Raw genomic sequence first — 12869 nt, 5'->3', positions numbered from 1 at the left:
CAGGACACCGCACTACATTTAGTCATTATATCTCCAGAGCTTTAGTGGAGTGTTTCTCGGGCTTTCCTTGTTTTTGATGACCTGGACAATATTGAGAATACTAGTTGGGTATTCTGTAAAATGCCCCCTAAATGGTTTTGTATAATGTTTTCCTCACGATTACTTTGGATTTTGGGTTTGGAGAGGGAAAACCATAGAGGTAAAGTGTCCTTTTCATCACATCATATCAAGAGAACATACCATACTGTCAATATGATTTACCACAATTGATGATGACCTTGATCACCTGTCAAGTACAATTGACATACAATATTATATTTGTTTCAGGAATACAACCCTCTTATTAGACATTATATAACTTACTAAGAGATCACATTGATAAATCTAGTACCCACCTGGTACCATATATGGTTATATAATATTATTGACTACAATCTCTATGCTTTACATCCTTATGACCATTCTGTAACTACCAATTTTTATTTCTTAATTTCTTCCTTTTTCACCCATTCCCCAAACCACCCCCATTTATAGACTGTCAAAATGTTCTCTGTATTTATGAGTCTGTTTCTGTTCTGCTTGTTCATTTATTTTGTTTTTTAGATTTCACATATAAATGAAATCATATGGCAGGCACACTGAGACAAAGAAATATAGCCCAAATGAAAGAACAGATCAAAACTCCAGAAAAAGAGCTAAGCGACAAGGAGATAGCCAACCTATGAGATGCAGAGTTCAAAACACTGGTGACCAGGATGCTCACAGAAGTGATTGAATTTGGTCACAAAATGAAGGAAAAATTGAAGGCCACCCAAAACAAAATAAAGCAAATTATACAGGAAACTAACAGTGAAGGCAAGGAAACCGGGACTCAAATCAATGATCTGGAACACAAGGAAGAAATAAACATCCAACTGGAACAGAATGAAGAAACAAGAATTCAAGAAAACGAGGAGAGGGTTAGGAACCTATAGGACAACTCTAGATACTCTAACATCAGAATTATAGAGGTACCAGAAGAAGAAGAAGAAGAAGAAGAAGAGCTAGAAGTTGAAAACTTATTTGAACAAATAATGAAGGAGAACTTCCCCAATCTGGCAAAGGAAATAGACTTCCAGGAAGTCCAGGAAGCTCAGACAGTCCCAAAGAAATTGGACCCAAAGAGGAACACACAAAGGCACATCATCATTAAATTACCCAAGATTAATGATAGTGAGAGAATCTTAAAAGCAGCAAGAGGAAAGGAGAGAGTTGCCTACAAAGTAGTGGCCATAAGACTCAGCTGATTTCTCTAAAGAGACCTTGTGGGTAAGAAGGAGCTGAAAAGAAGTTCAGTCATGAAAAGCAAGGACCTACATCCAAGATTACTCTATCCAGCAAAGCTGTCATTTACAATGGAAAGGCAGACAAAGTGCTTCCCAAATAAGGTCAAGTTAAAAGAGTTCATCATTACCAAGTCCTTATTATATGGAAGGTTAAAGAAACTTATCTAAAAAGTAAAAGAAGATCAAAAACTATAAACAGCAAAAGGACAACAAACTCACAACTATCAACAACTGAACCTAAAAAAAGGATAACAAAAACTAAGCAAACCCCTAGAATAGGAATAGAATCACAGAAACAGACATCATAAAGAGGGTTTTCAGTGCAGAGACAGAGAGGAAGAATGGGGGAGAAGATACAGGGAATAAGAAGCATAATTAGTAGGCGTAAAGTAGATGGGTAGAGGTAAAGAATGGCATAGGAAACAGAAGTTAAAGAGCTTATATGTACAACCCATGGACCTGGAGTAAGCAGGGGGGTGGAGGAGGATGCTGGAGGGTTGGGCATTGTAGGGTGGAGGGGTGATAAAAGGGAAAAATTGGGAAAACTGTAATAGCATAATCAATAAAATATACTTTTAACAAAGAGAGAGAGAGAGAAACACTAATGTGAGAAACATCCATTAGTGGCCTTTTGTATCTGCCCCTACTGAAGATAGACTGGGGATTGAACTTGAAACCTAGCTATGTGCCTTGACCAGGGATCAAACCTAAAACCTTTCAGTTTACAGGATAATGCTCCAATCGAGCCCTACTAGCCAAGGATGAGCATATATGTGTATATTTTAAATATTTTTGTAGTTTGAAATATTTTTTGTTTTAGTTTTTAAAATATTTGTTTTAAAAATTGATGCACAAAATTGCCTTTGAGTTATTTTCCTTAGTATTTCTATCATTTTCCATTTGTTTAGTAGATGTAATATTTGTTTAGCAATACATTTGTTTAGCAATATGTGGAAAGAGAAAGTGAGGAAGAAAAGCATTGATGTGAAAAAGAAACATTGATCAGTTGCCTCCTGTACACACTCAGAATGGGGACTGAGCCTGCAACCCAGGCATGTGCCCTGACCAGGAATTGAACCAGTGACCTTTTTACTTTACAGAACAACACCCAAGGAACTGAGCCACACCAGGAAGGTCTTTCCTATCTTTCTCAAAACTCTTCCAAACACTCCAAAAAGGGAAAATCTAATTATTTTTTTAGTGGATGGACATTTTTTAGACATGGGTTTGTGCATGTATAAGTATGCTTATTTATATATTTTTAAATGCTAGGAGAATTATCTTGTAAAACATGCTATACGGTGAATATTAACCAACCGTCAAATAAAAATACACAACAGCCCCAAAGGTGGAAAATAATATATTAATTTATTTCCAAGGAAACAATGTGAAACATTATTGAAATCAAACACAGATTCAGTAGTTTTGGGGCATCTCCACGGGGAGGAGAAACCCACTAGCCCAACACTACACTCTTCCAATGTTAAAGTATTAAAGACACAGGAGGGGTGACCAGCAACAAACATGTAAACATCTATTCCAAAAGATTTCCCATTCTACATGAGAAAGATCCAGTGTAAAACATTTCTTCTTTTCAGGTGGTGTCATTTGAATAAGTTGAAAAGTGACTCTGTCATTAGTTCTCACTGTGTTCCCTCCCCTCAGCCCTTCACCTCCCAATATAGTTCCATCTCTTTAAGCAGCAGGAGCAAAGAAAACTTTATTTCAAAGTCACTCCCTTTAAATATGATTAACTTTCAACAGGTACAATTACAGAATAAAGAGAAAAAAACTGCATTAATTAAATGTATCACTAGTTGTAGTAAATGTTTTTCATCAGAATAAATATTGAGGAACTCAATAGACCAGTGGAATACAAACACAGACTTCACAGTGTTCTGAGGTGATGGGACCTTTTCTCAATTTTAACACTGAGATCATTCTTAAAACCTACCTTCTCTGGTACAGTAAATATGGCTACATTTCACCTTCTCTAATATTCTACCTCAGGAAATGGACTAAATAGGAGAATCCCAACTGTCAGACAGGAACTTATTTCTTAGTTGGAGGCTTTCTTATTTCTTAGAGAGGCTGCTTAGCAACAGCCTCTCTAAGCCTCACTGACCTCATCTGCAACACGGGGATAAATAATGAGGACCTCACAGGAGAGTTGTGAGATTTGAATGGTGAGCTAGCAGAATGCCCTGAACACAATAGGCTCTTTAGCTTCTGTCTCCTCCTCCCGGTCTTTCAAGTAATCTCTGATTTAAACCTCAATTTGTAATTACTGATATCACAATCTACAATCCTATGTGTGAATGTATCAGAATACAACCATTGTTTAAGGTTCTCTATAGAAGTCTTTCCAATGTTAACATTATTACCAAGATTTTTAGAGTGAAAAAGCTTCCATCTTAATTTTCCTGCTTTGTCTCAGCACATGTCTGGTGTATAATAGACACTCAAGAAATATTTATTGACTGGATGCTGAACGAACTGGATGAGTGAATAGATAAGGGATAAATGAGACAGATGCTCAACCACAAATGAAAGCTCTTAAACATCTAGGCATTTTTATCAGTACCAGGCATTGTAAAGCCACTCAGAAAACACTACGGATAGAATTTGGTCTCCATTTTGCAAGCAAGAAAGCTTTGGTGGTGGTGGAGCGGGTGGTGACAAAGAGGAAAGTGATTCATTTTGAGGCATCAGGGCACATTCTGACAAAATCGAGAAATATCCTGTTCTCCTAAGTCCTTTTACTGAAGGACCTGGCAGGGACTGCTGTCTTAAAACACATCCTGTCTCCTAATGACCGTGTATTCTATACAGAACTTCAAACAAGTAAACGGAAAATGCTAGTTTTAAAAGTTAGGAACAGGATCTAGTCCTCAGTTCTAGTAGCTCAAGTTTTAGAGAAGATGAGTTACCCTGAAAGCTGCTTCTATGTCTGTGTGCAGTTGAGCAAAGAGCGGTGTTCATTAATAGGTGACTATAGACCTGTCTTAAAAGACTGCCTCTTTGAAGAAACCCAGTTCCTATTTTCCTAAGTTATATTACCTACAATCCTCCTTTTGATTAGAACCTTTATATATGATGACTATCCGATGCAACGATATGAGGGCACTGACATTGATCCTTGATCAGAACAACAAATGGACATAGAGGTGAGCATCTAGAAACAGCCAGAGCAGCCAAAGTGCCAGGATTGTTCCATGCAGCCTTCCTGTTAATGTATTTCACAGTGTGCAGTGGATATTGTAACATGTAATAGGGCACCCAGCTTCTGAAATCATAACCTTAGTCCTTAAAATGTTAACCAAGGCAAAGTCTTCTCACAAAGGCTCTTCCTCCCAATTGCGATTTCCTTCCACCATGAGTTGCAGTAGATCAAAAATACCAGCTGGATTGTATTGCAGTTTCACTCTGATTTAGGGTTCTTTCTCGAAGTCTCAATTCTAGGCATTCTACAGTAAGTGGGTATGTAGTGAGTTCAAACTTGTTAGCAAAAAGGCTTGGTGAATTAATCAGCCACTTTAAGTCTCCATTTCCATAGATACAAATGCCATGTACATAGTGGCCTGCAAAGGAAAGAACAAGACACAGTCAAAACAGGCTTGCTTTCAAAAGTCAGGGGTAGTAAACTTGCACGGTGGAAGAGTTAGTGCCTGACTACTGAGTACCTAAAACTGGCCAGGTGCTGTGAGATTCTAATGAAACATGATTGTGTCGGTCCAGCCTACAAAGAAGTTCAATTCTTTATAGGAAAACAAGAGGTACAAATACACATTTGAAGAAAATGAGAGTTACACAACACAAAGCAATAACATACTAGGCATCATGAGCCAATTCATGCATTAACAAATTAAGACGCAGGGATGAGAAGTTCCAGAAGTGCACAGATATCCTTATAGGCTTCACTGGTCAGGCTGCTTCCTGGAGCTCCGGCCTAGTCTCTCCAAGTGCCTAGATGAGTCATAAACCCAACCAATACAACACATCAGGACCGCACTCCTTAATCCTGTCCAGGTCTTCCCTGTCGAGATCCACAGCAATTCTATTGTTTGGTGCTTCAAGCACTTCTCCCCTCTTTCACACCCCACGTTCAATCTTACAGCAATTCTGTCAGCTCAACTTTCAAACTACTGAGAATTTGACTACTTTTCTACTACTCCCATCCTATTCTAAGCCATCTCCATCTTCCTGTGTTGAGTTGTTGCAATAATAATTGGTTTCCACTGCCTCCACCTCACCAGTTCATGTATTCTGAGCGTATCAGCCATGTCTCCTCTGCTTCAATGGCTTCTCATCTCAGTGGAATAAAAGCCAAAATCTTAGAATGGCATTTAAGACTTCTCAGAGTCTAGCCCCTCCATAACCTGGACTTACCTCTACCACTTGCTCAATCACTTATAACCCTTAATAACCACTGCTCACCTGTTATGGATGCAATGGCCTCCTTATTGGTCCCAAGCACACCAGGCATGCTCTACTTGAGAATCCCTGTTTGCTCTTCCTCCCCTGCACCGCCCCCTTTCCCCAGACATCCTCAAGGCTCCCTCTCAACACCCCAGACCTCTGCTTCCAGGCCATCTTCTCAGTGAGGGTGTCTGATCTCCTTTCCACCTTCCCTGATTAATTTTCATTTTCTCAGTTTATGTATAAGCAGTGCCATGAAGAAAAATACTACTTTTTTTATTGTCTTCTTTAACAGAGAACTGTTAAGATTGTTTTTCTCCAGATGAGAATATGAGCTCCAGAAGAGCTGGAATTTCAGATTGTTCACTTCTATGTCCCCTGTATCTGGAACAGAGCCAGGCAAATATTAGGTGTTAAATTTATAATTTTTGAATAAAAGGATGCAGAAGGACATCAGGTGGTTACAGGTGGAGAAAAATTCCTCTGAAAAAAATGTCAAGGCAGGAATTTTCTGCTAGAATAGCAAGTTTTATTGGGGAATGGGTTAGAAACAAGAATGGTAGGAAGTTGGAATTTTTTTTCAGAGGTTTTTTGGTAGGTAATAGAACTAATATGGATGACTGACATAAAACAGAATAAAGGCTTGGGCCTTTTTTATCCCATAATTGTTAAGAGTCAAACGATTTTTTAATAGAAGAACCAAATGATGAAACTCGTTTCAGTAAGATTAATTTTGCAGACCTTTGCAGGGTATATTAGAAATTGATCAAGAGACTACAAACTTAATGGAAACCAGAAAGGTCATTCAAAGTTGATGGTTGCCGTGAGTAGGAAAGAAAGGATATTAGAGACAGACACAGAAGGACTGACAGGTCTTGATGATTAATTCAGCACGGTAGGGAGGAAATTCAATAGAGAGTGAAGTCACTGGGGAAAGGAGCCAGAGTGATGAGAAGTTAAAGAATAACTGGGTAAGAAGTTTAAGAATAATTTGGTGGTGAGAGGAACTGAATGCATAGGCAGCATATCCATGCTTAAGAAAATGGAAGTGAACAGGAGAGAATACTTCAGTTTGTATCAGGCAGAGGGTATACAGACAACTTGGTCTTCAGGATAGAGGTGGGACTTGCAGAGCTCATACTACCAGAGAGAAGAAAAAGAATCAGCAGAGGGGAAACACTGAGAATGCAAGAGAGCAAGAATGTAATTTAAGGGGACCCACACCACATAACTGAGACCACAGATGGTGACCTCAGTTATGAGGGTGGGTAACTTTTCCTCTTGAACCAAGAGAGAACAGTAAGAGAATGTACCCAAAATACCCTAAGATGGAGTAAAAGAATGATTTTAAAAAGTAATTGATAAGGGCAATTTGATGAAATGTCTTAAAAGTTCTTCCTAGAGCTGAAATGTTCATTTTTTGATAGAGGAAAGGCTGGTTTAGTATGAGATTGAGAGCTTAAAGTTGAGGGGGGAAGCTAAAATGGTGTATGTGAGAAGGGCACCAGGAAAATAACGAGGTAAATACAAGAATAAGTAGGCAGCCAGGAGCACCTAGCTGGTTAGATGGCAGGTCCCTTATCCATTCTCCAGTGATGTTCTGTTTAGGGAAACACAAGTGGCGAAAAGTGGGTGATGGTAACGATTAAGGGCAGGAATCAGCCTTATAGGGTCAAATGGCAAGGGAACCTAAAAAGTTAGTGAAAACAGCATGGGATGGCTGACAGAGTACACAGACTAGACAAGGAGTCCTTGGAAGGAAACTAGTAAAAGAAGCAAGAAAAGTTGAACCTCTGGAAATCCTAATTTAAAAAAAGCAAATACATTTAAAACAACAACAAAAACAACATATTTTACATAGAGATAAAGCAATGAACACTTTGGTCAAAAATACTAGCCCTCTTGGAGCTTCTATTCTGCTCTTGGGAAAAAGTAAATGCATATGGTATGTAAATTGGTGAAGGAAATTAGTAGGGTAACAAAGAGATGGTAATCAGAGATGAAAGCTCTAAGTTCAAGACCATAGAGCTAAAATGGTGCTCTGTGATTCTAAGTGCTAAGAGGGCTTATAAAGTTTGTGTGCACTCGGGTTTGGAACAAACCCTATTATTTGTTGCCAAGGGGGAAAGGTCCAGACTATATTACTGACTTGCTGATTTGTCATGCAATATTCTACTTCCTTTGGGTTATGATCTTTTCTTTTCCCTCAGTGGAGGTTTGGGGGACAAATAATTTTTACACTCTGAACCTGATAAGACTTGCAGGTGTTCATTGGCATAACGTACCAAAAGAAGAAAAATGAGATATTTGTCTGAGGGGCACTTGGACTACCCAAGCTTTGTACCCAGTATAGGTTCCTGGCCAAGGGCTATGCTCATGGCCACACCTGCCACGTGATCAGTAAATGTTCCTACAAAAATGCAAACATGACTAGCCTATACCCTCTCTGCTGGGATAGGACCTGGATACAGGTGATGACAAGAAGATTAAGGTAAGGCTCAATTTGGGGGGTGGGCATGGCTGCTGTGCAGTGGGAATGGGAGCTTCTGTGGTAGGGGAGGGCTAGAGCTGCAAAGGAATGTGACTTGGGTACCCGTCATGGATGCAGAAGTCCTCAAGTGCTGCAACAGGAGAGAAGATGAAAAAGCAGATAAGAGGATGACTGCCGAGGTCCTAGAAGGAGGATAATGGGGGTTATAGAAGGATGTGGAGAAGACAACAGATCTCAAATATTCAGACTCTGACTGATGGTGATGGTCCATTTTCTAAGAGCAAAGCAATCTCTTCCCCATTCTCCTCCTTCCAATAGACAGGCAGGCCGTAATAAGAATGAAGGCGGGTGGCAAGAACTGAGCCCCAGAGAAAATGTAGGATAATTGAGGTAAAGGTATGAATGTGCTAAAGAATGGATTGAAATTTCTGTACAGTGATGTGAGGACACTGCCACCCACAGTGGGAGAGGACTCAGAAGAATGAGGCTGAGAGGTGTAGAGATGCAGCAGTCTACAGTTAAGTGTAGATGAGATGGACCAGTCAGTGAAGCCATGGATTGAATAGGAGGGTGGAGAAAGAAAAGCCTCATTTTCACAGGGGAAAATTGTCAAACTTCCATATTCTCTCATCCATTCATTCACTTAATCACTCACTCACTGAATACATATTAATTGTGTGCTATTATGGACTGAATTGTGTCCCCTCCCATAAATTCATATGTTGAAGTCCTAACCCCCAATACCTCAGACTATATCGAAAGTAGGTAATTAAGTTAAAATGAGGCTATATGAGTAGGACTGGTATCCTCACTAGAAGAGATTGGGACAAAGACACACACAGAGGGATGATCATGTGAAGACACAGGGAGAAGATGGCCATCTATCAGCCAAGGAGAAAGGCCTCTGAAGAAACCAAACCTGGGGACACCTTGCTCTTGGATTCTAGCTTCCAGGACAGTGAGGAAATAAATTTCCTTTGTGTAAGCCACCTGGTCTGTGGTTGTGTATAAAATGAATTTGTTGTTATCCCTAGCAGACAAATACACATGCCTACCATGTACCAGGCAATAGTTTGAGTGAAATGTATACAGGACTAATAATAACCCCTCTTCATAAGATACTACAGAAATGAAACTACTTAAAATTTCAAGTTCTCATCCATTGGAAGAGAAATCTCTCATTGGTGTCACCTGCCATCGTGCTGGAGCTGCAGCAAACACCTCCCAACCGGAAGCCTGCCTGTGGAGGGAGCAGAGGCTGACAGGATGCGTGGGGCTCCAGCCTGCTCCGTGGTGACGGCATGCCACCACTACGGACCCTGCCCACTTTCCTCTCCTGACTGCTGCACTCTCAAATAGAACAAAAAGAGAAATAAACAGTAATAAGAGAGCAGAAACTAGCAAGAAGAAAGTAGCATTATAATTTGAACCTACCTGGACAAGGTCTGTGAAATGCTTAAATCTACTTTTAAAAGACTGTGTCTTAAAGCCTCTAACTACTCTTCTAATAACCCACAGATAGGTCTAAAGACACCAGCAGTTTTCTCAGCGAGAACCCTGTATTCCACAACTGCCTTCATGCCAGCACCAACCAGCGATATGGCCTCAAAATGTGAAACAAATGCCTCACCATGGCAACCTCCGTGTTTATCTTCCATGTCAATCCACTTGACGGCTCTGAGGTTACCAGTCCATGATGCGTTTGGCATGGAGCCAGGGACACCTGCAATGTTAATAAAAAAGAAAAGCATAAACAAGAACCAAGAGAGAAGGGTGTCAGTTTCATCTGTTGACCCCACAAGTCATTTTCTTTCAGTGTTATCTTTCACATCAGATTTTTCATCATTGTTGCAAGACCCCAAAGGCTTATGACATGAATGGCTGGTAGTTACAAGCCTGGCCTTGCCACCAGTAAAAGCAGTCTACTGATTTTTCATAGTGTATGATCAAGCCTGAAAAGTGGAACTTAAGAAATATTGTAGTGTAAAACCAGAATGTAGAAGAGAAAGTTGGGGAGTTTTGGTGTCTCAATGGCCTTTAACTAAGCTTACTTTAAATGCTAATGTTAATTTTTTTTAGGACTTTCTAGATTGCTTCTAGTGTATAGTGAAGGCCCAGGAAGCAGGCTACTCTAGGTTCTTAGTGCAGATAAGAGAGCAATTCCCTGGTTGCTCTTATACAGAGTTGCAATATTAGGCATACAAAAGGAAGACATCTTGTTCACTATGTTTAGAACCCATAAATAAATCTTTTAACACACTATAGTTTCTTTTTACGTGCTTCTTGAGCATTTGGGATTGACAAACAATGTGCTGAGAACTGGGGACAGAGAGAAACTAGACATGATTCCTGCCTGCCCAATAAAGATGATGAATTTTCTATCCCAAACAATGGGTTTTGAGCTTTGAGTTTTCCCTACGAGATTGGTGTACACTGATCCACTCATCTCCTCTATTTCTTTCTGTTGGTCTTTGACCAAATGCTGTTGCTGGCCTGTTTTAAAACATAAACAATTACCTTTAAAAAGGGGAAGGGAGTTTTACGTTGTCACCTGGCTAAGTGAAGGTTTCTCTCACTTGGCATTATTAATGGACACTTTGGGCTGAATAATCCATTGTTGTAGGCCCCGTCCTGTGCATTGCATGATGTTTAGCAACACTCCTGACCTCTACCCACTAGAGTCTAGTAATACATAGCCTCTGATAGTGATAATAAAAAATGTTCAGACATTGCCCAATATCCCCTGGGGGAGCAAAATTGCCCTGTTTGAGAAACACTGTGCTAAGCTACCTCAAATAACCCTCTTCTTCTCATTAAATTTTGGATAGTTCCCGGAAATCAAAGGGTCAATTTAATCACATGGGGTAGTTGTGCCCCAAGATTTTTATTACTGGGAAAGGAGTATACAGGAATCAATGCAAATGCAACTAGAGAAGGCATATTTTACTTCAAAAGAGCCACAGCAATTTTCACCAGTGAGAAATTTGATCTGAACATAGTTTTGATCTAATGGCATTACACAAGTGATATCTGTATTAAAATTGCAACAGTCCTTTCTTTTTAGACATTAAATGTTGATAAGGCATACTGCAGTAGGCAGAATAATGGCTCCCCTCCCCAAACATACTCATATACTTAAAGAAGTCTGAACTTCCGCCAAGATGGAGGCTAGGTGGAAACACTGTGCCTTCTTGCACAACCAAGTTTAAAAACAACAAAGTTTTAGTAACAAAAACGCAGCCAAACACAGAAAATCAAACTATACAGAAGTCCGACAACAACAAACCATTCACCAGGACCGGTAAGAGGGGCGGAGCCAGCAGTGGAGTGGGGTCGGGCAGGAAAGATCCCCCAACCCAGGTGCACAGGCAGCCGTGGGCAGATCCCAGGTGTGGGGTAGCAACAGGTGGACCCAGTGAGGGTGCAAGGTGGTAGGTTGACCATGGTCACACATTCGCGCACAGATAAACCAGCAAAGGAGCAAGCGGTGAGACAGACCACGCAGGCTCCAGCAGTGGGAAGCAGCAGAGAAAACCGCCATTGCTCCCCTTTGACCCCGCCCCCACGTCACAACCCAGCCACTGAGTTGCCCTGCCCTGGTGAACACCTAGGGCTCCGCTCCTCATACACAACAGGTGCAGACAGACCAAAACATGGCTGAAGAAGAACTCCATGCCCCAGAGCCCATAATTCTAAGTGACCAAGAGATAGCCAACCTTTCAGATGCACAGTTCAAAATACTGGTGATCAGGATGCTCACAGAATTGGTTAATTTTAGTCACAAATTAGAGGAACAAATGAAGGCTAAACTGATTGAAATGAAGGGAAATGCACAGGAAACCAACAGTGATGGAAAGGAAACTGGGACTCAAATCAAAGGAGTGGACAAAAAAAAAAACAACGAAGAAATGACCAAACAGAAAAATATGAAAACAAGAATTCAAAAAAATGAGGAGAGGCTTAGGAACCTCCAGGACATCTTTAAATGCTCCGACATCCGAATTATAGGGGTACCAGGGGGGAAGAGAAAAAGCAAGTGGAAAACTTATTTGAACACCAATAAAGGAGAACTTCCCCAATCTGGCTAAGGCAATAGGCTTCCAGGAAGCCCAGGAAGCCCAGAGAGTCCCAAAGAAGTTGGACCCAAGAAGGAACACACCAAGGCACATCATAATTACATTAGCCGAGATTAAAATGAAGGAGAGAATCCTAGAAGCAGCAAGAGATAAGGGGACAGTCACCTACAAAAGAGTTCCCATCAGACTGTCAGTGGATTTCTCAAAAGAGACCTTACAGGCAAGAAGGGGCTGGAAAGAAGTATACCAAGTCATGAAATCCAAAGACCTACAACCAAGATTGCTCTATCCAGCAAAGCTTTCATTTAGAATGGAAGGACAGATAAAGTGCTTCTCAGATAAGATCAAATTCAAGAAGTTCATCATCACCCATCACCAAGCCCTTATTATATGAAATGTTAAAAGGACTTATATAAGAAAAAGAAGATGAAAAATATGAACAATGAAAGGACAGCAAACTCACAGTTATTAACAACCACACCTAAAACAAAAGCAAACTAAGAGGACAGCTAGATCAGGAGTGGAACCATAGAAATGAAGATCACATGGAGGGTTAGC

General features: G+C 40.4%; 1 protein-coding gene across 3 annotated transcripts in view; it reads right to left on the bottom strand.

Annotated features, from left to right (window-relative positions):
* Window positions 1–2674: 2674 nt before the first annotated feature.
* GCNT2 (glucosaminyl (N-acetyl) transferase 2 (I blood group)) overlaps window positions 2675–12869 on the bottom strand; it is a 103720-nt gene continuing 93525 nt past the window's right edge. For all 3 annotated transcript variants that reach the window (XM_037045395.1, XM_037045397.1, XM_037045396.1), the window contains exons 2-3: window positions 9866–9958; window positions 2675–4906 (exon numbers count right to left, since the gene is read on the bottom strand). In XM_037045395.1, the coding sequence (XP_036901290.1) occupies window positions 4716–4906; window positions 9866–9958 (284 nt within the window). In that variant the 3' untranslated portion in view covers window positions 2675–4715. The remainder of the gene's footprint in view (window positions 4907–9865; window positions 9959–12869) is intronic.

This window comes from Sturnira hondurensis, unplaced genomic scaffold, assembly GCF_014824575.4.
Source record: "Sturnira hondurensis isolate 20B ecotype Veracruz unplaced genomic scaffold, ASM1482457v3 Scaffold0004271, whole genome shotgun sequence".
Lineage (NCBI taxonomy): Eukaryota > Metazoa > Chordata > Mammalia > Chiroptera > Phyllostomidae > Sturnira > Sturnira hondurensis.
Note: the sequence above shows the minus strand (reverse complement) of the source record. Positions and strands in the feature narration are given on the sequence as shown.